Source organism: Colletotrichum spaethianum (genome assembly GCF_022836535.1).
Source record: "Colletotrichum spaethianum MAFF 239500 DNA, contig15, whole genome shotgun sequence".
NCBI classification, from domain to species: Eukaryota; Fungi; Ascomycota; class Sordariomycetes; order Glomerellales; family Glomerellaceae; genus Colletotrichum; species Colletotrichum spaethianum.
The window spans coordinates 285,682-310,259 of NW_026054785.1; the positions used below are offsets into that span (position 1 = coordinate 285,682).

General features: G+C 50.8%; 8 protein-coding genes across 8 annotated transcripts; 2 read left to right on the forward strand and 6 right to left on the reverse strand.

Annotated features, from left to right (window-relative positions):
• Positions 1-4,036: 4,036 nt before the first annotated feature.
• On the reverse strand, positions 4,037-5,292 carry ColSpa_06334 (vegetative incompatibility protein HET-E-1; the record flags this gene model as incomplete). Its single annotated transcript, XM_049272546.1, is given in 2 exon segments — positions 4,037-4,147; positions 4,159-5,292. 2 exon segments carry the CDS (start codon positions 5,290-5,292, stop codon positions 4,037-4,039), a joined length of 1,245 nt encoding a protein of 414 aa, XP_049128503.1.
• Positions 5,293-5,429: 137 nt separating this feature from the next.
• ColSpa_06335 (heterokaryon incompatibility protein S) lies at positions 5,430-6,026 on the reverse strand (the record flags this gene model as incomplete). The annotated part of the gene is made up of 1 exon (XM_049272547.1): positions 5,430-6,026. One exon carries the CDS (start codon positions 6,024-6,026, stop codon positions 5,430-5,432), a length of 597 nt encoding a protein of 198 aa, XP_049128504.1.
• A 1,115-nt stretch (positions 6,027-7,141) lies between these two features.
• Positions 7,142-7,537, reverse strand: ColSpa_06336 (putative methyltransferase tdiE; the record flags this gene model as incomplete). Its single annotated transcript, XM_049272548.1, has 2 exons — positions 7,142-7,184; positions 7,290-7,537. 2 exons carry the CDS (start codon positions 7,535-7,537, stop codon positions 7,142-7,144), a joined length of 291 nt encoding a protein of 96 aa, XP_049128505.1.
• A 3,863-nt stretch (positions 7,538-11,400) lies between these two features.
• ColSpa_06337 (FAD-binding monooxygenase ausC) lies at positions 11,401-13,383 on the reverse strand (the record flags this gene model as incomplete). Its single annotated transcript, XM_049272549.1, has 1 exon — positions 11,401-13,383. The coding sequence occupies one exon, from the start codon at positions 13,381-13,383 to the stop codon at positions 11,401-11,403; it is 1,983 nt and encodes a 660-aa protein (XP_049128506.1).
• A 1,106-nt stretch (positions 13,384-14,489) lies between these two features.
• On the forward strand, positions 14,490-15,816 carry ColSpa_06338 (cytochrome P450 monooxygenase aclL; the record flags this gene model as incomplete). The annotated part of the gene is made up of 2 exons (XM_049272550.1): positions 14,490-14,499; positions 14,594-15,816. 2 exons carry the CDS (start codon positions 14,490-14,492, stop codon positions 15,814-15,816), a joined length of 1,233 nt encoding a protein of 410 aa, XP_049128507.1.
• A 2,016-nt stretch (positions 15,817-17,832) lies between these two features.
• On the forward strand, positions 17,833-19,607 carry ColSpa_06339 (fusicoccadiene synthase; the record flags this gene model as incomplete). The annotated part of the gene is made up of 2 exons (XM_049272551.1): positions 17,833-17,837; positions 17,906-19,607. 2 exons carry the CDS (start codon positions 17,833-17,835, stop codon positions 19,605-19,607), a joined length of 1,707 nt encoding a protein of 568 aa, XP_049128508.1.
• Positions 19,608-21,927: 2,320 nt separating this feature from the next.
• ColSpa_06340 (uncharacterized protein) lies at positions 21,928-22,322 on the reverse strand (the record flags this gene model as incomplete). Its single annotated transcript, XM_049272552.1, has 2 exons — positions 21,928-22,167; positions 22,242-22,322. The coding sequence occupies 2 exons, from the start codon at positions 22,320-22,322 to the stop codon at positions 21,928-21,930; spliced, it is 321 nt and encodes a 106-aa protein (XP_049128509.1).
• A 799-nt stretch (positions 22,323-23,121) lies between these two features.
• ColSpa_06341 (scytalone dehydratase) lies at positions 23,122-24,345 on the reverse strand (the record flags this gene model as incomplete). Its single annotated transcript, XM_049272553.1, has 2 exons — positions 23,122-24,172; positions 24,305-24,345. The coding sequence occupies 2 exons, from the start codon at positions 24,343-24,345 to the stop codon at positions 23,122-23,124; spliced, it is 1,092 nt and encodes a 363-aa protein (XP_049128510.1).
• Between the last annotated feature and the right edge of the window lie 233 nt (positions 24,346-24,578).

A 24,578-nucleotide genomic window follows, 5' to 3' on the forward strand; every position in this document is an offset into this window, starting at 1 on the left:
CTACTTTTCATGCATGCACTTAATTACATGTGCGCTCGGTCAATACTGGATCACCAGCTTCTTTGCAGACACGCCTTTTCTCAGCGTGTCAAGACCGCCTTGAATTGATTCCAGTCCCCTTCCCACCACCTCTGGCTCCGGCTTGGGTTGCAGCTGCCCGCTCTCCAGAGCTCCTGGCACGAAGTCCCGCCAGACGGGGTTCTGCACTTCTTCCGGGTTTTGCGTGATCTGATAGGCAGTCTCTGTGTAGGCTATCAGAATCGCCGTCACCCCTCGGGGCAATCTTTGGGATCTCCTAGCTTACCAACAGTGATGAGTGCGTTCTTCCCAAAATCCCCATTGCCCGGGAGAACCGTCACCACCCTACGCGGTCCGATCTTGTCCAGGATGGCACTGATGGGCTTCAGCGACTCGGAAGTCGAGATTGCATCGTAGACGCCGACGAACTCCGTGTCCAGCAACAGCTTCTCGGCCTCGTCGACAATCGTCGCCGAGTGGTAGTCCAACACCGCGGCCGCGCCGAGGGCTAATACCTTGTCAAAGTTGCGCTGGGAAGCCGTCGTCACGACCCTGAGCCCCGACGCGACGGCTAGCTGCACAGCGGTGCCTCCAATGGATGATGCGCCGCCCCAGACAAGGAGCGTCTTACCAGTGGGCTTTGGGTCCAGAGAGGGTAACGGCAGGCCTAGGTGCTCCTTCTTGTAGAGGCCGACGGCGGTAGTGGCGATGCTGAGCGGCAAGACAGCCGCGCTCTCGAAACTCATGCCGTCCGGGATGGAGGAAACGAGGTTCGCATCTGCTTTGCTGTATAGCTGGAAGGTTCCGAATTCGTGGTTTTGCCGACCCAAGCCGGTGCAATATCTGAACCATGATATCAGTCGGAATCCGCCAGGGGCACAGCCATCCTGAATAGTTCTCGAGCCAGACTGATCGGACGAAGTAGTTCTGCCCGTCGAACATTGAGGACATACCCAATGACCCGCTGCCCTTTCCTGAGATGGGTCACACCCTCTCCAACCTCCTCAATAAAGCCCGCGGCGTCGGCACCGAGGATCGAGGGATAATTCTTGACAATGATTCCGAGATCCCTAGCACAAGTCAACTCACAAGTCACTCAGACTTTCGCAGACAATAAAGGCTGCGCGTACTGGATCTTCCACTCCGCTGGGTTCTGCCGTTCAATCAGCATTGGTTCCATATCCACACAACCACGACTGAGGTGATGCGACGTGGGCATCACTTACCAGTGCAGTCACAACATTCTTGATGACGACCTCGCCCTTCCCGGCTGTGGGAAATGGTGCATCGTCCACCTTGAACGGGTATAACTTGGGGGAGGTAATCCAAGCAGCTCTGTTTACTGGCATTGTGTTATTCTTGGTCTGCGTGTCAGACAAGCCAGTTTCTATCCTTATATCAATCGGATTGCAAGATAGGTCAAGGTTTCGGTCAGTCACAGAGAGCGAGCGAGGTTAAACCAAGAGACACATAAGGACACTCTCTTCTGATATACCACACCAGAACAGAATCAAACCTTTTCCTGGGGGGACTCGGCAACCAGCTTCGTTGACCGAGGGTTTAAACATAGCCAAAGCCAGATCAGATATGTGACAGCACATTGGTGGGGCCGTTGGCCGGATAGTGGAGGGCCGGGCGCTGCGTGGGTGTCCCGAAACTTTATTCATCGTCAACTACTGCTCGTCATATATGCAAGAATGGCGAGACTCAGAACAACGGTGCCACTCAATGAAGTTATTGTTTTTAAGCAGAATTAAGGCACATACCGTCAATGTCTTCTGGTTCTTCATGACTCTTCTCCACCTGTGTTTGTAGAGTGGACGGTAATTCAACCTCCACCCTATCCGACTTTTGGAGGAGAAGCTGGTTTGCCTGAATGCTTCCGCTTTCTCTCGCCCGAGATAGCACGGTTAGGCATATATCGTCCTGATAGTCTAGGCCGACATTCTCCGCTTGGAGTAGCAGCCTTACTGCATTCTCGTGGCCGTTTTTCGCCGCTGCTATCAGTGGGGTCATATCATAAAAGTCCTTCACATTTACTGATGCCTTGTCGGCGAGCAGCAACCGCACGATTTCGCTGTGTCCCCGCATCGCCGCAAAGAAAAGAGGTGTGCGACCAAAATCATCCCTGACATCGGCTTGATCTCGGCATATTTTAAGGAAACACTCGGCTAGCTCAACGCAACCCTCCAGTGATACGATATGTAGCGGTGTCCAGCCGCTCTTAGTTACGGCTGTGATATCTGCTCCCTCAGCAAGAAGTAACTGGACAACTTCGAGGTGGCCGTTACTTGATGCTGTATTAAGCGAAGTCCAGCCGCCTTTAGTGACAGCTGTGATGTCTGCTCCCTTGGTGAGAAGTAACTTGACAACCTCAAGATGACCGCTTTCTGATGCTGTGTGTAGTGGTGTCCAGCCGTCCTTAGTAGCTGTTTTGAAATCTGCTCCCTCAGCAAGAAGTAACTGGATTACCTTAAGGTGGCCGTTACTTGATGCTGTATTAAGCGAAGTCCAGCCGTCTTTAGCAACAGCTGTGATATCTGCTCCCTTGGTGAGAAGTAGCTGAACAACCTCAAGATGGCCATTTTGTGATGCTAGCATGAGTGGTGTCCAGCCGTCCTTACTAGTAGCTGTAACGTCTGCTTCTTTATCAAGAAGTAGCTGAACAACCTCAAAATGACCGTTTTGTGACGCGAGGTGAAGCAACGACCACCTGTCGTAGGAAGTGGTTGTGATGTCTGCTCCCATATTAAGAAGCAGCTGGATCACTTCAGTATCGCCTTTTTGAACAGCTGAAAAGAGTGGCGAATATCCGGGTCTATCAGTAGCCGTAATATCTTGACCCCTATCGAGAAGTAGCCGAACTACTTCAAGGTGGCCATTGAGAGCGGCTATAAAGAGCGGTGTACACCCATAAACGTCACTAGCCGCAATGTCTGCTCCTCTATCAAGAAGCAGCTTAGCTACTTCTGTATGGCCGCTACCCCCAGAACAATAGAGTGGCGTCCATCCGTTGGCAATGCTAGCATTAATGTCTGCTCCGTTATCCAGAAGCGCCCGGACAACCTCAAGATGCCCATTGTTTGCGGCCGAAGCTAATGGCGTCCATCCATCCTTGCTACTGACTGTAATGTCTGCGCCTTTGTCAAGAAGCAGCTTAACTACCTCAGCGTGGCCGCTATCTGAGGCAGAAGAGAGCGCTGTCCATCCGTGTTTACTAGCAACTGAGACGTCTGCGCCTTTGTCAAGAAGCAGCTTAACTACCTCAAGATGGCCGTTGCTTGAGGCTGAAGAGAGCGGCGTCCAGCCGTTCTCATTAGAAACCTCGATGTCTGCGCCTTTGTCAAGAAGCAGCTTCACTACCTCAAGATGGCCGTCGTCTGAGGCTACATTTAGCGGTGTCCATCCATTGATGTTCTCAATCGTGACGTCGCCTCCATTGTCAAGAACCAGTTTCAAGACATCAACGTGACCGTTCATTGATGCTGCATAGAGTGGCGTTCGCCCTCTGTAGCCGGCGACATTCACGTCAGCTCCCGCTCTAAGCAGCACCCGAGCTACTTCCAGATTTCTTCTTTCACATGCAACGCCAAGCGCTGATCTTCCTGATATCGAATGCTCGTTCGGGTCGTGTTTGCACTGTTGTATGAGATGCATTACTACCCCAGTCAACCCCAGACGGGAAGCGTAGTATAAGGGGCTTGCTGGCATTACTGTTTCTGTCGCCTCTGACTGCAAGTCCTCGACGTTAACGTCAAACCATTGCCTCCAGGACTCCCAAGTCTGAACGTGTCCGTCGAAAAGGCCGTTCATAGCTTCCACCAATGAATTTTCCTTTGCCTCGCTCAGGTCGGTATGTTGATGCCAGTACTCCGCCGCGTAGTTTCGGAACGAGATTCCAATTTGGTCTTTTTCCTCGGTATGTGATTCGTCCCAGACTCGCTGAAAACTGATATACTGAAGACATAGCTTAGCAAGGGCGGTACTCTCCATAGCCTCGTTGGATGCGCGTAAACTCTCATTGGCGAACAGAACCGCCCCCTGTAAAGGAATCCTGCAAAGAAGGTACTGCTTGACCGAGAAATGGGCTAGGTGTATCTTCCTCGATCCAGCGGGAGATTCCGGTAGACTGCCTCGTACCTCAATCAAAGATCCACAAAGACCCATGATCTCACTTTCGATATAGTCGTCATCAATAGAGTCCGGCATTTCGTCGAGCGGCAGATCCTCACAGTCGTCGTTAATGAGCACGGCTTCAGTGATCTCGCAGACAGTCAGGGGCCGTAAAGCAAATGCGGCCCATCGCAGCAAGGAGTATGCTCTCGTTTTCTCGGCATATCGCAATCTCTCAATCCTCTCCCAGTTGCGGTCATAGAGCTGTTCAAGCCCCGCCGGAGTCTCGTCAATATCCTTCTCAAGCTGCTTTTTGTTCCTGCCTTTTCTTAAAATCTCCTCCTGCATTTTCAGCCACTGGAACTGACCGTTGCAACGCTCAGCCATTCTCTCGGAGATACTCAGTCTCGTTAGTTCGTCTTTGTTAGGCAGCTTGTTGTTGACAATGCTCTTTGAGAAGGCTATATTGTCGGCACGGACGTCTTCGGGGGATATCGCATACTCGCTGAACCCGGGGAAACGCGACAGTCCCTGCCGGATTTCAGGCTCGTTGCGGCTGACTATCAAAATCCGGGCAGTCGTACCAGCGATTGCTTGTTCGAGCTCATGTAGAAACCGGGCAACGGAATGGCTGCCGTTTCGGTTCTCCCCTAACCAAGTACATTCGTCCAGCCCGTCCAAGACGAAAGTGCAAAACGGCACGGCTTGGAGAACCTCACGAAAGAGCCTGACGATTGTTGCTCGCGTCGCGACTTGTTCGTGATGGGCTAATCGTCTCTTACAGACGACGTCCAAAGCAGCTTGACTGCCAAATGTCATCTCTGCAATCCACGACCGTAGAGCCATAAAGGGGTCATCACGACCTTCAAACTTGGACGACAGGAAGAAATGTGCGACAGGCGTTTGGAGAGTCGAAGAAAGGACTTCAACCAGCCTGGCGCACAAAATGGTTTTGCCGAATCCTGCCGGACCATTGATCCATAGCACGCTGTTAGCAGCGGCCGAGCCGTCAGGCGAAAGCCAGTTGTGAACATCGTTGCGCGCCAGGATCCATTCGCACGTCCCACCCAGTCGCTTCTGGATAGAGTCATCGTATAGATCGTTTGGGGACGGGCACCCAAGCCATGTGTGTAGGTCCCGTTTTGTCTCGGCTGCACCCATTAGCTGGATGAAAGGGGTGCAGGATTAAGTCATCATTACCTCTCATCTCCTCTTCTGCCTTGTGCAGAAACGCTCGAATGTCGTCAAGCCAAGGACCCTCATTCAGGGCGATGTCTATGCATCTTTAGTTTGACACGTCAAGCAGTGATCAGGGGGTTTTGGTCTGAACCGTGTAGGGGCGCAGGACCATAGCTGTGCGCTCCATGTCCTGGTAGTGAACTCTTTGGGTCGTCGGGAGGAACTACAATGTACAGGTACTGCACCAGGATTGCGAAAGTCTGAACGTGGCCGGTACGCTTTGTTTTGCCGGTCAGCGCCCAAGCCGCCCTCCGCCATTTCGAATCCACAGGCGCGCCATGGCGAGGCTGAACCTGCCGTGCATAAAGCAAACCGTCTTTCAGATAATTGTCATCTGCCAGCGTAGATTGTGGACTGAAAGAATCGTCTGCGCCACTGCAAAAGTCTTGGATGCTGGCCAACAGTTTGTGCACTATTGCCATTTTCTGCCCATCGTCGAGAGCGGGGTGATGATGATCGGCCAACTTCCCTTTCTCAAAGCCGACAGCGCGACCCCATTGCTCGAAGCGGTGCTTGTCGGCGTCGAACTGGGTGGCCAAGGAACGTGAATCGCGGCCGAAATTCTTGTACGAGTCGAACTTTTCGACGGCTTCCAAGCAGGAGCTGAAGAGGCCAGCAAGGCCCAGGACCCCGACGGCCAGTCCTACCGGTTCCATGATTACGCGCGTGAGGTTGACGATGACTGAATGGGAGGCCTGGGACCCATTGTCCCTACTATAAGGACAGAATTGTGGCACAGCTCCTCATTCGCCAGCACAGCTGCATGAGCTGACATCTGTCTGCCTGGCGCTCCACAGGTGTTTTATCATCATTTCTGCCATATCGGTATGTGCATTCGCCAGCGCATGTATTTCCGTGCGCCACACACCACCGCGCGGGCAACCAACGACGAGGCGTCCTCGCGGGGGCACTGGACCAGGGGAGCACGGGAAGTATGATATCCAGGCGTCGCAGTATAGCCGTATACCACGAGCTTGGCGGCGTCAATCTGTTCGAGTGCACCGTCAGCTGATTATTGCTTGTCAAAAAGGGGCGACCAGGGATTGCTTGCCCCTCGTATTTGGTATCATCCGGATCCTCTGAGATTGTAGGTATTCACAAATATTCTATCTTGGAAAGCAATGGAAACACAACCCGACTCGAATGACGAGGACGACGCGGAGGGCATGGCTCGGAATAATCGCCGCCGACCAGTGTGCCATGGTGGGGAGAAGGGACTAAATTTGCACCTGTCTGAGTCTTTGCCTCTGAGCGCATTCAAACTAAACACAGTGGAGGCTGAGGAATTGCTGCTTCTTTGCTGGCGCGACAGCCTTCACGGCGTGTCAGAACACAATCGATTGTATCCTAACAATTTTTACATTGATATATTAAGCGTCCATCTGGGGAATTTAGTACTAGGCTATTCCGTCCCGCCACCTAATCCAACCAACGTTTGAAACGCTGCGTCTGATACCGCACCAGTGTTCTTTACACCACACCCGTTCTATTAGTGTGAAGTCATTGTTCTCTTTTGCCTAAGCGGAAGCCAGGAGTATGAAGGAGTCTTCATATAGCAATGCAGTTTAAGCACAGTTGATAAGTAAATAATGATATTCTATCTTTCGGTCGAGTTTGCGACGGAACTGCTTCGAAGAGCGACACTAACTGTAACAGAATAATAACTGGGGCACACCACGTGCAATGCCTCGGGCATAGAGTAATCTTTAGTCCTTTGCAAGTCTTGCGCAACACATATAGGTTTGACTCCAAGCCTAAAGGCTAAGCCCAATCACTCGGCTTCCTCCAGTGGCCTTTTCCCGAAGATCACCCAACTGCTTCTAGTTAGAATCTTGTATGCAACAGTCAAGCTGGCGCTCTGCGGCAACAGAAAACTAAAGGATGCGAGTGACAGAGGTGGGTATGAAAAGAGGACTTACAGAGGACAGTAATGGTGTATGCTCTTGTCCTTCAACTCTTTCCGCACGTCGACAAGATAGACTTGTACCTGTTCAGGAGTCCATCCAAGAGCCCTGGTGAAGGCAGCCATGCTCCAGGCCTCAAGGCCCTCAAATGAGTTCTCGAGGGCCCATGACCCTAGCTCCTTGTAGTGCGGGTCCTTCGCCCATGGGCCGATAGGCCACTTGAACGGAACGATGGTCACATCGACAAAGCCGACCTCCTCCATGATGGGGACGAGGCTTGGGACGTGAACCAACGGACGGCCGAAAATCTTACAGGATTCTTCAAGTTTGCCTGACCACTGCCAAAGCACGTGGTCTGGCGTCAGGGATCCATCGTCCGATTGGGTGCGAGCGTGGCCTTCGAACAACTCGATGTAGCCACCAGGTGCAAGACCACTAGGGAGATGAGTGTGTGTCATACGCTAAATGGATCCAGAAACGACTCACTCGTAGGCTTGTCTAAGGAAGCCGTGCCAGTCAGAGATACTAGAAGTCATGCCGCGAATGTGGATATAGTCAAATGGTTGGCTGTACGTCCAGGACTGCTCGATGTCATCAACCTCGAATCTGAGATTCGGCGGGACACTGAAACCAGTTAGCAGACGCAAGGATACCAAAACGCAAACAAGGAGAGCTTTACAATCGAACTTGCACCGGAGTGAGATCAACGCCTAGAACCTAGATTCTGTTCAGCATCTAGTCCACTCAACACGGCGGCCACAATTAGGGTTACCTCGGCCTCAGGATGCTCTTCGGCGAATTCGATAGCCCAAAGTCCAGTGCCGGTTCCAATGTCGAGGACGCGCTTGACGCCCGAATTTTCCTCGTTGGGAGGAGCAAGACCCAGCTTATAATTCAGTGTTAGAAGATAGAGGTTATGCTGCAGATCTAGTTTTTCGTGAGTAAAGCACCAAATAATTACAGATGAAACACACCTAGCCTATCATTCTCCTTCTCGTCATTGGGGTAGATATATTCTTGATCGTGTCAGAAGCTGATTGGTTCAATGAGACTCTAGAGACCAAGAGAGAACTCACTCCCATCCTTGTACTTATGGTAGGTTCTCCCGTTCTCCAACCGGTGTTGAAGAATTGAACTGGCCAAGCTCGTGCTAGAAGAAACCACACTCTAAGGAGCGTCAGAAAGTCTCGCTGAATGGGAAATTGGGTTGGGGCTGGTGGCCTTGCTTACGGTTGCCCTGTCCGAGTTGGTTTCATCACTGGACTACATCGGAGAGTCAGTGCTATCACAGGTCCTAATTGTTCTCATCATCCCTTACATCTCCGTCTTCGGTCTCAATAATAGGACCATGGGCAGTCTCCGGGCTTAGAGGCGCTGGGATACTAGTAGGCGCAGCATCATCGATCGGTCCTGGGATAGTGACAGGCATGAGACTCTGGGCGGCCCTTGTAGTAGTCTGAGTGTCGGCCATCGCGGAAGATCCGACAAGTTGTAGCTAGACAGAGAACGATGCAGTTTACTGAGGATGGCACCGAGCCATTTATCTTTGCTTGAGACAATAGAAAACTACCCCTCTTCTTGGCCGAATATGTTTATGCAGGTTGGTGGTAGTAGAGCAGTTTGCTTATTTGATCTTGTTGGTTCCAACAAGCAAGGCTCCCCGAGCGTAGCATCAAGACCGGCGAGTTGCTTGAAAACGGAAGGAACATTTGTTTCTGCAGCGTGGTGGATCAAAACTGGGAACCGTTGGTCCTGACATTTGATTGACTTGCTGCCATGGACCGCTGATCTGGGCTGCTGGAGCAGGGTAAACCGCCAATAATGTGACACATATTTGCAGTTTGTACGGGACCCTAGACCATGTCGTACGATTGGAAAGGTGAAGACGCCCTTGTCGTATGCAATACTTCTAAGCCGTATCACTACCCTTCTAGAACGCCTTACTCCGCTGGATAATTACCCACGCGAGGCTAATTAACCGAGGATAATGCAGCAACATCCCGGAACTGAACACTTGTTTTTGGATCTCGATACTTCACCCGAGTTTCAATCCATAGTCCTGCCTCCAAGCTAATGATTTAGAACATGCATACGCAAGATCGTGACTACGACACTTGAGGTGAACATGACCGTGATCTTTACCCGGTCCAAAGAGCCATTCCAGGCACCACTCTAGCTGCTCGATGTCATGCTATTATGACTGCCCTGAATATACAAAAATGTTAGTAAAACGCTGAGTGTGGCACGAAACTATGTCGCTCAACCTCGGTTGCCCGAAGTCAAAGTATATGAAGTAAAGGCCACGTGCCTAGGCTAGAATTGTTGTCATCAAGAAACAAGAAATTGATGCCGTCCATTTACGACGATTTGAGAGTTGCTGGGGCTGGAAGCTGTATTACACATCTATATCTATAGCCGGACTCGTATCTACTAGAGGTCTTATGCCGCTGATAAGGGGTAACTGACAAGTTCTATGCGTCGATTGGGAGCCTTTCCAAAACACCTGAATGCCCACGACTAAAGTAGCCTACCCATCAGTGAGAATCATTATTCGGAGGATTTCAGACAGAGCAGTTCCAAATAAGACTGTCTGTCAAGTTTACCGACTTCGTCTTCTCATCCGGGCAAATCTCTCTGTCTAGGCCGCAATCCGTGGTCCCGCACCAGTCGTTGTCATTGCACAGCCACACGTTGTAGCTCCAGACATGCCGATTAAAGTCCTTCTTGCACCGGTTTACCTTGACTGTGTATGTGTTCTCAGGGCCGAATTTGTCCAGTGGTACATACGCCCAATTTTCGGTGTTCACAGCCCAGCCTATAGGTTGTCAGAGTTAGCCGCTATGTAGGGGCGAGTGGAGGGATCGAAAAGAGAACAAGACCAACTAACTACCGAAGGCTCCGCCATTGGAGTTACAGTGCTGCCGGACGCCGATCTTAGTGAGACCTGCTGTAGCGGCTGCGTTCTTCACGGCTGCGTCGATGTGAAAAGTATAGTAGGAATAGTCGTATTCAGCACTAACCGGCGCCTTGATACATTCTGCACCTGATGTTGGTGGTACGCGAGGCACGAGTCCCACTGCGCGTCCTTCGAGCTTTGCCATTGGACTGGCATCCACCGCAACGGAGTAAGCCAGAAGGAAAACGGCTGGTAGAAATTGAGAAGGATGCATGATTGAGAGTTTATTTGGGGCTTCGGCGCATAGATATCGATTTGCTTTGGAATATCGTTAGGAAGAGACCGAAAAGTGGCTGGGTAAAACCCGAATTATCCTAGAAATAGCAAGTTGCAAAATCATGTTTTAGTAACTGGCAAGAGATCATAAATAGTGTGAATCAGATATCCGATGATGCGGTTTAGGAGGAAATTACTCGGAGGAAGCCGAAAACTATGAATGTTTTTCTAACTAGTGGTCGCTTGGCGGCGAGGAGTTTGTTCAAAAAGTTCGCGCTGGGTGATTAAGGAGGTGGAATAAGGCAATGCACTAATGTTATTTTCCTTGTTATTTTGGGCTTAATATATTAATAACAGTTGTTTTCTTTCTGTTTTTAATGGAGTTGCCGATCTATGAGGCTGTGTCGAGTGGCCTCCGAGGTTCTATCCATGTAACCTGCCAATCAGGCGCAAGAAGGTTGGAAAAAATAAACTCTGGGCCGACGAGCCACTCTGATGCATTCACCAAATTTTTTTCCCATAACGGTTATTGGCAAGATTGTCATATTGATGAACAAGACTGACTGGTTTGACGGCTTGTGACCTGGTATTGGTACAGTTGGATAAGGCAAGTCTGGAGAACAAAAACAAACGTCCAAGGTTGCAGTCAGAAGGGATACCAAGGGCCAACAGACGGTCTATACTTAACTTCTCGTTCCGCCTGTCTCTCATTAGTAAAGATATCTTCTTTAAGGTCTTGATTATTGCCACTGGTTTCCAAAATGATGTAGTGGCAGTCTTTGTTGCTGTGGTCATACTCAACCACCCCATCTTATCCGTTCTCGATCCCAAATTACTTTGCCTCCCCAATTCTGTCACGTCGCGCAATACGAGTTGAATCTGTCTTTCAGGACACTGTTTGACAAGAAGGACGTTGATAGTAGTCGAATCTCGAATCCAAGTGTACGCGAGCTCTTAAGCTGTAACATCTAGACCTCGTAGTATACCTTCACTGCGCCAGCTTCGAAGGATAGACATGTAATCGGCAACCCCCTTTCCCCACAAGGCGCCCCTTGCATTCCGATGCAACAGGTCTTTTTTCTGCTTCGCAACCGCTTCTTGCTCTTCTGGTGTTATCATGTAGTTTGGTGTGCAGCCCGCCATTGCGGATAACTTCACCGCATGCAGTGCAACTGCCTTGGCCCAGTCCTCTTCAGCTTCGACGGTTGGCTCTATCACGACGTCGTACTTGCCATACTTCGAAAAATTCTGCTCTTCTTTCCGTGAATGGGTTCTGTTATGTATCTCTGCCGCAGCGTTGACGATGTATGCAAAGTGCTGGCCAAGTTGATCCCGTTGATATGTCCCATTTGGCGCGGCACCCATCTGGTTGGGACCAGGGAACAGAAAGTTGGGAAAGTCTTTGCTGATAAGGCCGTGAAGTGTGGCTTGACCCTGGGGCTGTGCCCATTTGGTGTCCATGTCGAGCCCATTGCGTCCATAAACCTTCATCCTGCTTCTTTCGGCAGGACTTCCAGACGTTGGTGGCCTGAAACCCGTGGCAAAGATGAGCACATCAATATCGTATTCGCAGCCGTCAACTGCCACACTACTATTGCTGATCCTTTCGATGCCTCTGGCACCGGTTGGAACAAGTGTGACGTTACTTTGGTTGAAGGCGTTGAGGTAGTCGTCGTTGAAGCAAGGTCGTTTGCACCACGAAGGATACCATGGTTTCAAAGCTTCAGCGGTGTCTCGATCTTGAATAATACTGTCGATCCTTGATCGACGAGATTCTTGCTGCGGTAAATCCAGGCCTTCCAAAATAGCAACATAACTGTCCACCTCTTCTCTTGATTTGCCGTCCAGATTGGTTGGATTCCCGATGAGCGCACTATACGATGACAGCTTGGTCCACTCGTCTTTGACCAGGTCGACTTGCGGCTTATTTGGGTCGTTGGCCAAGAAAGCGTTGAAGTTTTCCGCTCTGTCCGTCTGCCAGCCCGGGTGTGTAGCAATCTCAGTCTGCCAGAGGTCTGGATCGGTCGGCTTGTTGTTTCTGGGCCCAACAGCACTAGGCGTGCGTTGAAACACATACAGATGCTTTGCCCAGCGAGCAAGATATGGCACTGCCTGAACAGCCGTGGCGCCGGTACCCACGATGCCTACTCGTTTTTCCGCCAAGGAAGTAAGACCTGGTTCGGCCTCCGACCCTCCAGTGGCGCTGTAGTCCCAACGGCTGGTGTGGAAAGTTGATCCCTGGAACGAGTCGAGTCCTGGAATGTTCGGTAGTTTGGGATAGTGTCCAATGCCGTATGCGGTCAAGACAAACTTGGAGCGCACGTGGATAAATGTATCGTCTCTTTCGATATGCAATTTGGCCTTCCACTCGGAGCTGCTATTTTCCCAGACTAAAGTGTCGACTCGAGTGCCGAATTGGGCCTTGTCTTGAAAGCCAAAGTGTGCGGCAATGCGCTCAGCATGAGACCTTAGTTCTGGACCGAACGAGTATTTATGCTTCGGCATGTATTTTGTGTCCTCGAGAAGCGGCATATAGATGTAGCTTTCAACATCGCATTGGAGTCCGGGGTAACGATTCCAATACCAAGTGCCGCCAAATCCCATGGCCGTGTCGACAAGTCGGATGTCGTTTGGGGCCACGCCCGCCTTGATAAGGCTGGCTGCAAAAAGAATTCCTCCGTATCCTGCACCAACTATGAGAAAGACACAAGAATCTCCATCTTTCAACGCAATGTTTTTGGCGATGGTGCCAGCAGTGTGGACACGATCACCGTTGGACGTCTGTGGTGAGTGTCCAGGCCGGACCCAGGGATCAGCCTGAAATCGTCTAAACTTGTCCGAAGCAGCAAGGTCAACCACATACTGCTGCAGTCCTGCAGGGTGGTACCGCTTGTCTCGTTCCTCGTCGTACTTCTGTCGAATCGTGTGTAAGCCCATGTTGTGTATCGCAGTCTTGCCGGAGGCTATCAACGCAACAGAACTGCTCGAACATTTCTACGTGATAACATTAGAAAGATAACCACACGGACTTGTCTGAATAATCAGAAGTTATTTTTTGATGCCCACTTTTTTGCAAGTTGACGTCCATCAAAGCCTTGAGACGAATGATAGCCCTCGTGCATCACTCTCGTACACACTATGTTTACTAGTCATGTCGCACGGCTAGTTTTTGGGAGATGTTCCATATCTTGATCCAGAAACCCTCCGGTGTATCCATTAAGGAGAGCCCAGCTATAAGGCGACGTTCACGACTCATCCTTGATGACATCGCACAAATCATCAGTAAGCCCAAGACCGGGGCTTTTTGCAGCGAACCCGCACGAGTTGCTGTGAAAGCGCTCAACCACAGAAATAGATGAGTGTAACCGGGGGCGCCCATTCTTCTTGCCTGGATGCCCCACGCAATGTCAGCTTCTTGGCTGAACGATTCTGAATCGACCGTGTCTTGCAGCGCGTGGGGAAGCCAAGGATGTTCTGATACCAAGAAGGCAACCTGGGCAGACAGTTTGCCAGACCTCTATTGGGCCTTTCCCCAAAGGTTCTTCGTGAAGCTCCTCTACACGTGGACGCCCCGATCGACTATGGATGAGACCCTATTTATGGGAACTATAGACAAGATGAACCAAGATTAACAATGATCATCCTGAGCTTCTGGCATCTGAAACCGAGACACAGGAGCGCGGGGAATTCTTTGCTGATCTCCGGACCTGCGCGTAAATGGTCATTTCTACTCACAATGGTTCTCCTAGACGTGGATGTTAAATGAGACGCACAATGTCGCCGTCGGTCCACTAGCGGGCGAGTCCGGAGACCTGGTGTGGACATGTATTTGTTGCGTCGGTAATTTATCCTTTTCCTCCCATTCCCACCACTACATCAACGGTATGTCAACTAGTTCTCTGTCAATTGATCTCACACTAGTCATTACCTGCATATGATTGTACACACCATTTCTTTTTCTGACACTGTAGCAGCATTAACCGAACCAACCATGTCACCGACACTGTGGGCGGTTTTTGCTCTTTTTGTAGGTGCCGCTGGAAATGCCTCCGCGTGAGTCCGCTAGGATCTCGTCTGATTTTCTAACGATGATAGTTGTTCTATCGCATCTACCGAATCATACACAATCTTTACTTTCATCCTCTAGCTAAAGTTCCTGGACCGAAACTCTATGCCATCTCGTGGATACCGCGGTTGTGGCATCAGCAGATTCGTGGCACCCACTGGAAAAACCTTGTAGCACTACACGAGAAATATGGCTGCATCGTTCGGACAGGACCAGATGAGGTCTCTAACGCTTCGGCCAAAGCTTGGGAAGACATTTGTGGCAGCAAGACCTTTGTGCGAGACCTGAATTTCCTGCGGGTCACACAGCTCGATGAGCGGCACAGTTTTATCTCACCCGTCAAGACCGAACATAACGCTGTCCGGCGTCTGTTGCAGCCTGCCTTCACCGATCGCTCACTTCTTCGACACGAGAGGATTCTCGGGATATGGACTGAGAAACTGAGACTCAATATCCTGAAAGAACAAGGACGACCGGTTGACATAGCCCAAAAATTGGTATGGATGACCTTCGATACCATGGGTGTGTTGAGCTTCGGAGAATCGTTCGGATGTATCGAAACAAACCGTCAACATCCGTATCTCAAGGCCATCGAGATGGGCGCACCGTTCCTGTCATTACTACAAATCATCTTGCGGTACGAAGCCACAAGAGGGCTCTATGATTTGTTCCTCAAACTACCGTGGATGAGGTTCTGGAACAGCCTTCGAGCGACTGCAGAAGCTAAAGCGGCAAAATGGATTGAAAACGCGGACGATAGTAGAGGTGACGTCATGAGCGTCATATGGAAAGCTATGCAAGATCAAAACACTCCGATATCGCAAAGACAGGCGGACGACCTGGCGTCAATTCTCTGTTTGGCTGGAGCGGAATCAACTCCCGTCCTCATGTCCGGTATGATGTGGTGGATTCTGAGCACGCCACACGCGCATACGAAGCTCAGGGAGGAGATCCGGACTGCTATTCGAGAGTCGTCTGACATCACAGTGCCGAATGTCTCTAAGCTGCCGTATCTGGATGCTTGCATCATGGAGAGCTTGAGGCAGCACACGCCATTCTCAGTTGCGATTCCGCGCATCGTGCCGGAAGGTGGCGCCGTGGTTGACGGGTACTTCTTACCTGCGGGGACTGTGTGCGGTGTTCCGCATTGGGCCAGCGCACACTTAAAGTCTCACTTTACTGATCCTGATATGTTTGTTCCTGAACGTTGGCTGCCTAATCCCGATCCTCGGTACGCCAATGACAAGAGAGATTCATTCAAACCCTTCGCCAAAGGAAGTCTAGATTGCATAGGAAAGCGGTGAGTTGAGTACAACATGCGGGCCATAGCCTTTTGTTGCAATGAGTTTAATCTGCTAACGGATGATGCAATCTAGCCTGGTGTATCATGAGGTGCGCATGGTTATTGTTACACTTTTTTGGCACTTCGATATAGAGTTGTGCTCAGAATCCTACAATTGGGTTGCTGGCACAAATGCCACAGTAAGAATGATGAGAGAAAAGGGGGCCTTGTTCATCAAAGCAGCTCCTTCTACAAGGATTAGCAATGAGTTATGACATTGAACATTGTCACAATTTCAAACATAATCGTTAAATCGTGTGAAATTGTCATGTTAAACACTCTCGCAGACCTCAGCACGTTGTCACCACAATTTGATCCCAATTTTCCAATTTCTGTTTTGACAAGAAAAGCTAATAAGCATAACACACTATCTAAGCTAGTGCTAGGCCCATTCGCAAAGAGAAAAAAATAGAAAGAAACTGTGACTAACTTGGCAATCCCTGCGAGTGATCCATTGCAAGAGAAACAGCTGTGGGCGTGTCCTGTCCGGCCGAGAAACCCAGACAGACTTAGGCCCGTTTTGAACAACGCGAAACGGCTGAAATGATTAGTTGCCTGGTTGGGGCCGAACAGACATAGCTCCAGCCGACACGAAACGATAACCTAAGTTGCGCATTGACGAAGAGCAGGAGAGCTTTCGCAGCTGACAGGCCCCGAGACGAGTCATTACAGATGCGCCGTGATCAACAGTCTGCCAAGCACGATATTTTGATACGTCGCTGATTTCTGAGAGTAATGCAATAACGGTGTACTCCTACGGTGTCTTGGCTGTGGGATCGGCCTCATATGCCAGGATGACATCCAGGATCATCGGCGGCCGAATGTCTCGCGTCCAAGGACCCGACCGTACGGTCACATATCTGTACCCGACGGTATGGAGAATGTCAGCAACCATGCTTGACTATCGCCAATCGCCAAGAACTGACAGAACTCCCGGATAAGTCTAATGCTTGACTCAAGCCGCTCTTGAAACCCTACTTCAATCTTGGCATTCTGTACCGCCACGGGATGGCAGCTTACGCACCTGCTACTTTCCAAAGGTGGAGGCCCGACCGAACACCAAACAATGGAAAGTTACCGTCCGGTCGACCAAAAACAATGATTCATACATGCTGTAGGGATGAAAGGAGTTTTTTCTCGAAAGCAGGTGACGTGGGTACAGGCTTGGGCAACGAGACATTCGGACCTCAACTTATAACTTATATGTAGTGACCTGTGGATGAACCACGCCAACTAGAGTTTCGACTGCAAACCGAAGGGCGGCCATCGCACACTACAACAATTCATTTCCCATCCCATGCTGTTTCTTAGACCCTCTTAGTTCTATCCTGTCCCAAATCTCAAAATGCTGTCTGAAGAGGAGCTTTACCCGTATTCCATGCCCGTTGATCGGGACACTGTGGTGAGATCCGGAGCCCTGACAACACTGCCTGTTCGCATTCATCAACACGATGACCTGGCAAACGCCGGTGCGATTTGTCTTACAGGAGATTGGGGTCGCATCATGAAAGATGGACAAGACAAGAAGTCAAACGGTTCTCCATGTGTTGTAGGAAACTGGGGAAGCTTTATCTGGCCTGAAAGTATCCCGGACAGAATGGGGTTGTTATGCTATCTGTTGGATGTCGGCTGTTTCCACGATGGTATGTCCTCATGTTGTTTTTGCTCTAACTGATGCTGACATCCGTTAGACGCATGTGAAGAAATGACCATTGCAGCTGCTCATGCAGAACACCTTGACCTTGACGCCGCTATGGATGTTGAAGACAACAGGTCACTAAGCAACAACTCACGATCTGCAAAGACCAAAGAACTTGTATCGATGGCCATTCTCGAATGCGTCAAAGTCGATCGTGTGGGCGCTCTTAGGATGCTCGAAGCCTACCGCAAGAAATGGCTTGCTATCATGGAAACTTACAACACAGAAGAAATCGACAACCTCGATGATTACTTTTTTTCTCGCGCGAACAATGGCGGCATGGGGTAAGTTTGCAACTCAAACGTAGACATTGTATGTCTTTAGCCCAACACTGAAGGCTAATCATCGACAGGGCGTACTACGCTATGCTTGAGTTTTCTCTGGGAATAGTCGTTACAGACAAAGAATATGAGCTGATGGCTACACCCATCAAGCACGTCGAGCGCTGCATGCTTCTTACTAATGACTACTGGAGCTGGCCACGCGAACGAGAGCAGGCCAAGACGCAAGAGGCTGGCAAGGTCTTCAATACTGTTTGGTTCCTGATGAAACAGGAGCAGTGCTCAGAAGAAGAGGCGAAACTCAAAGTTGCTGATATGGTAGCTGCTGAAGAGGCCAGATGGGTTGATGCCAAGCAGCAAATTTACCAGGAGAACCCAAATCTGCGAACTGACCTGGTTAAGTTCTTGGAAAACCTGCACACAGCGCTTGCTGGAAACGATTACTGGAGTTCGCAATGTTATCGCCACAACGACTGGTCTAATGTACCAGAACAGCCATCAGAGAACCATCCCAAGGTTTACGAGCTCGCTTCTCTGGGCAAGGCTGTCATGCCCACAGAGCCCCAAGGTTCAGTCTTGTCGAACACGACTGAGACTCAGATGTCCGGCGCTGCTGCAGAATCCAACCTGGTACTTTCGACTGATGCAGCTTCTCTATTTTCATTCCTTGAAAAGGGTTCTCCGCAGGATGAACAAGTAGAAGTGGGTTCATCTGCCTCGGCTTCGGAGACCAATACACTGAGCAGCGCTGGAATGTCCACTACATTGCGGTCGATGTCTACATCTTCCGAATCGGCGTCGAGTGTGTCTTTCTCAGAGCAGTCAAAAGCGCGCAATTTCGACACGAACGTCATCTCAGCCCCCATCCAGTATGTTCAAAGCCTGCCTTCAAAAGGCTTCCGGGTGACCTTGATCGACTGCCTCAACAGATGGCTCGAAGTACCCCAGCAAGATATGGAGTGCATTAAAAAGGTCATCAACAGTCTTCATGATTCTTCACTGATCCTGGACGATATTGAAGATGGTGCGAAGCTCCGTCGTGGATTCCCTGCAACTCACGTCGTTTACGGCACTAGTCAGGCCATCAACAGCGCGACATTTCTGTATGTGCAAGCTGTGGAGACTGTCTATGAGCTGGAGGACAAGCAAATGATGAATGTCCTCTTAAGTCATTTGAAACAATTATTTCGTGGCCAATCACTGGACCTCTACTGGACTTTCAACAGGAGATGCCCGAGTGAGGAGGAGTACTTTGACATGATTAACCAGAAGACGGGCGCTCTCCTTTCCATGGTGTCGGACCTCATGGTCGCAGCCAGCCCAAGTTACAGAGCAGCAAACCCAAGTCAGCAACGTCTTTCTCAGCGGGCATTTTCCAACTTTTCTCGACTTTCCGGCTTGTACTATCAAGTTCGCGATGACTACATGAACATTATGTCTGCGGACTACGCCAGCAAGAAAGGGTATGCTGAGGACCTTGACGAGCAGAAGTTTTCTTACATGTTGGTCTATATGGCACAGCAAAGTCCGGAAATGATGGATCAGGTGGAAGGGATGTTCAAGGCAATGAAGAACGGCGATGGTGACGCGTTGGAGACGAAGAAGTTTATCGTTTCGCTATTGCACAAGTCTGGGTCCTTGGATGCGACCAGGAAGTTGCTTCTGGAGTGGCAGCAGGGTATTACCAAGGAGATCGAAACGCTCGAGAGAGAGTTCGGCACCCTAAACCCTACGTTGCGGTTGCTCATGGAGAGTCTCAGGATAGACACATAAGCTGCTGGCCATGGTTGGCCTTTTATGTCAAGCATGATAACTATCATGATGTCGGAGTATATCATTTCGGGATTCATAGGTGGTCAAATCGCATTCAGAGTCCCACAAGGGGTTTTTTGTTCTTCAATTCCCGATTTCTCGTTGTGAATTGCAGTCTAGCACCCATGTCAATCAATATACCACCCTGTATAATGCGCGACTTAACTCCCGCATTTGCCCGAGCAATCAGGGGCGGTAGCATTGTATGTCCCGTAACACTTGCAAACGACGACCTTAGACAAGAAGCAGCTGCCAGACACGGAGCCCCGGCTCGGATCAGTCACATTCCCATTCGTATAAGAAACGTCAAAGGCCCCGCCGAGCGTTCCGAATTTGCGATTGATGTTGAACACACCGTTCCCCTTGCGCAGGCCGTTGTTGCAATATTCGGCGGGGTCGTTTCGTTGCCAGTTGTCCCATTGACCGCAGTCCACTCCGTAGTATTGGTTCACTGTAATGAAATGGAGAATTGTTAAGAGTGAAGTTTCTCGTGGCGCAGCAAAGCGCTTGCGAGGATGTCTACTTGCTGGCATTATCAACCAAGATCCATGGGTCTACATGATCATCAAAGCAAAAAATAAGATGATACTGCACTCGCTGACATTTGCAGAAATCGCCTCCGCAACTGCGCTTGTCCAGTTCATAAGGAAACTAGAGGGACAAGGAGATGCTGGCCAAAATCGGCGTGACCATAAGGAGACCACTAAGAAAGGTGGGGATGAAGGAACGCATACTGGCTAATAAAAGCTTGTTAATTTGAGACTGTCAATAAAACGAGTGTGACGATGAAATGAATGTTACAGGCGATCGCCTAGAGCTAGAGTTGTCTGGTTGATGTTCTAGATCGTCTTAGTGACGGGGCAGTGGGAATTACTTATAGAATTGATGTCAATCCCTTCAACCTAACGAAGAAACTCTAGGTTCAGACTAGGCCTCGGTGAAATCCGAAGTTCGGCGATGGCCTCTTGTCTGCTTTGCTAAAAAGTCGCCCCTGACGATCTTTCTATAATACATGCATGTTGTCTTAACTGCTATCCAGTCAGCCATTTAGCCTGTGCCACTAGTTTCCTACGCCGGCAAATCCCAGTCATGGTTCGTGGCGCCACGCCCTGTTCCCTGTAAAACGGCCAGGCCAGCCTTAAGCTCCAAAGAATAAAAAAGTAAAAAAATGAAAAGATGCGACTTTCTCGTATCCTACTATACACGGAGATCGCGATGTAGCCTGAGCCTGATTAGATTGAGCCCAGTCCTTAATGGTCTTTCTCCTGCTGCACAGCCAGGAGGTTGAAACCTCGACTTGCAGAGCCCAGGCTGCAGTGGCCTTGTAGCAACCGAGAAACGGCTCCAAGACAGATATCTTCAGTCCGCGGGCGGGCAGGCTGTCATGCATCATCCCAGTCATGGTCGTCATGACGTGTGCTTATTCCAAAAAGCTAACTAAATTGCAGGGCAAGTTTTCAAAGTCCGCTTGCCGCGAATAGCGGAAGTGAGCGTCCCTTTACTGCACAGAGCCAGAAGCATGTGTCGCACTCATCTCCAGTGTGCGGAATAACCTGGGGAAGGGCACCCAATGCCTGAAAGGACATGACGGGTAGGGCTGCTAGGCTAATGAACGAAGGTCGATCGGCTTGTTGATATAACTAATTGGTTGCGGCTAGGTGCTGAAGGAACATCGTCAGTGTGCGGGTAGTCTTGGAATCCTGTGGACCGTGCATATCCTTCAGCATTCAGACGCTCCACATGAGCATCCCCTATCGGAACTCTTCCACACAGGTACCTGAGCAGAAGAACCGGTTCTCATACGCATACTTCGGCGTGATCATACCTTGGTATGTTTCGTCATTTGCTCTTTTGAACTCCCGGAATACTCTTGAAACACCTGAAGGAAACATGACTCCTGTGAAGACAGTAAGCTCTTCATCCAGTCATCCCTAACACTGGCCTTCCTGGTCTGGTAGATCACCTGCAATGGACATAGGAGGAGATCGGAACTAGTGTCTGCTTTGCCTTGATGAAGCAGTAGGACGAAGTCACTGGGCACAAGCTCATTGTAGAGAAAGTCACTTATATCGAGGTCGAGAACATTGACAGCTAACAAACAACATAAGCAGTAGAGACGTCCCAAACCAAGAGTCCAGACTATTAAAAAGACCAGACCCCAGCACTCGTGGTCTACTGTGACCACTTCCCAGACCCTTCTTTCTAGAATAGCCCCTATCTGGAGCTGCCTGACTTGCACGTGTTCGCTTGTGCTTCAGATCCAAAGTGGTTCGGCATGGACCTAGGACCAGCCGGGAAGGGGGAAGGGGGTTTCGACCGGGGCTGGCTCCGGGCTGGAAGGCGGGAGACCAATTGAGTAGATCTGCTCCGCCTCCGCGCTCGAGACCTCCTCGTACTTCTGTAGCGCCGCTACGTCATGGGTACTGGTCTCGACAACCAGAATGTTGAAAAAGGGGAACGCGGAGACGATGGTGATGCCATTCTCCACGAGTTTGGCACTGAAGTTGTCGATATCGGCGCTCTGTGGATACACATAGTTAGCACTGGCCTCAAAATGAAGAGTAGTGGGGATTAGGGCCAGTTGGGGAAGCTCACAGGGTTCAAGACGAGGATGTATTTGGCAGCGAGGGCGCTAGCAACGAAAGAAAGAACGGCGAAAAGGTTGGTGAAGCGCATTGTTACGGTGTTTTAAATCCGAGTAAGCCGATGAGTGGCTTTGGTTGATACTCAAAATGGTTTGAGGCGGTCTAACTATGAGGTTGATGTTGTGATGTGTTGTTAGATGTTGACTAGACATCGTGACCGCATACACCTTTTTATACAAGATCCCTCCTCCGCGTGAGAGTTCATGAGCCTTAAGACGTCAGGGTTGCCAGTTATTGCACCATTCAGATGATCGCCAGACATCATCATGGCGAGGAAAGAATGTAGGGCGGTCCATCACAGTCTGCCAAGATCTCTCTTCTAAGACATCGCCAACCCAGATAAAATGTAAGCACAGTCAGAATTCCCGCAAGCAAGCCAGACTCCTTCTATCCGGATTAATCCCCAACCGGATAGGAAGACTTGCCTTTGCCAGTAGATGGAACCCATAGTCCCTCTTCCCCATGGTCTTGGCTTCGCGCATACGGGAGATCGGCGGCGGCGGTGCCCCGTTGCGGCCAATCCCAAGACCTCTCCCTCCCGCGTCTCAGACTTGCCAGCCGTAACCGGCGACATCGCATACCGCAAAGAGGTTGAACTGTGAATCGTTTTCGATTTTTACCAAACGAAACCGCTATAAACAGGGCCAACCCCCTTCCTTGGCACTCCCAAAATAGTCACAATTGCGTGACATGCGATTGCGTCAACGGGCTCTAGTCGCCGCCCGTCGGCTCGGCACGTCAAGCCACCATCGCCGCCGCGCACCGGCTTCCAACATCATCGCCGAACCGCCAACACTTCGGGCCGTGCGACCGAGACATGCTTCCATGTCTCAAGAGAAGCGTACTTCGCTTCCAGTCTTCGCGCTTTCCTTGACGGCTTCGATGATACGCAGAACATCGCGCGCCTCGCTCGCCGGCACGGGAACGTCCTCATCCCTTCCAGTCTCTACAGCCTTGGCGAACCCCTCGAAGAGCTTGAGGTACGTCTTGGGTTCGGCCGTCAGCTTCGTGCGCTCCTCAACTTTGCCGCCCTCCTTGACGAGCAGCAGCCTGCCGCCGTTGATGGGGTCCTCGACGCCGAAACCGGGCTCGTTGGGCTTCTTGCCGGCCTTGAGATGGTCCTCCTGCGGGTCGAGCGCCGTCTTGTGGAACGACGCCTTGGTGCCGCGCACCCAGAACCGTGGCTGGTGCGACTCGACGCTCATGACACCGATGCGCACGCTGACGATGAGGCCGTCCTTGTACGCCAGCTGCGCGTTCACGCTGTCTGGGTCCTCCGGGTCGAACTTGCCACTGCGCTGGCTGACTAGCTTGCCGTAGACCGACTCCGGCATGCCGAAGAGGTGGTAGGCCTGGTCAATGAGGTGTGAGCCGAGGTCATAGAGCGCGCCACCGCCCTCGGCCATGCCCAGCTCTCCCTTCCACGAGGTGGGGCGCTCGGGACGGTAGCGGTCGAAGTGGGTGTCGAATTCGTAGACGCGGCCGAAGACGCCGTCAGCGATCATCTTCTTAACTGTGAGGAAGTCGCTATCCCAACGGCGGTTCTGGTAGACGCAGATGAGGCGCTTGTTCTCCTTGGCGATCTGGATGAGCTCCTCGGCCTCGGCGACGGTAGGCACAAAGGGCTTCTCAACCAACACATGCTTGCCGGCCTGGAGGGCCTGCTTGGCGAAGCTGAAGTGGGTGTTGGGCGGCGTGAGGATATTGACGACGTTGACCTCGGGATCCTGAAGCATGGGCTCCAGTGAGGTGTGGTGCTTCAGCTCCGGGTAGTCATTTGGTGCGGATGACGAGGCCGTTGGCTTCCGCTGGACGATGCTGTGCAGCTTGAACTGAGGCGTCAGGCTGATGAAGGGAATGTGGAAGACCTTGGCGGACAGGCTGTGAGCAAATGTCAGCACATGGTATCACTCGGTGAGTCGCGCCGCGGCGAGGCTATTCCGGAAGCATGCAAGGGGGTTGCTTCGGAGCAAGGATGTCCGATCACCACCCACGGGGTTGCCCTCGACTCACCCATATCCAATGATTCCAACGTTGTAGGTCTTGTCTGCCATCTTGCTCGATCTTTTAGGGATAAATTGCGAGAAAATGTAGAATTATTTTCATAACACACGCTTCACAAGAGCAGCGACCTCACAGCTTTATAGAGAGCTGTCAAGAGTCGCGTCACTTGGGTTAGCATGAAGCGCGATGAGGGGCAATCGTGGAGGGACTGGAGCTCTGGTGGAGTGACGGGCGAAGATTACCCCATTGCGTCACTAGGGACAAACTCGGCGTTTTTCCCAAT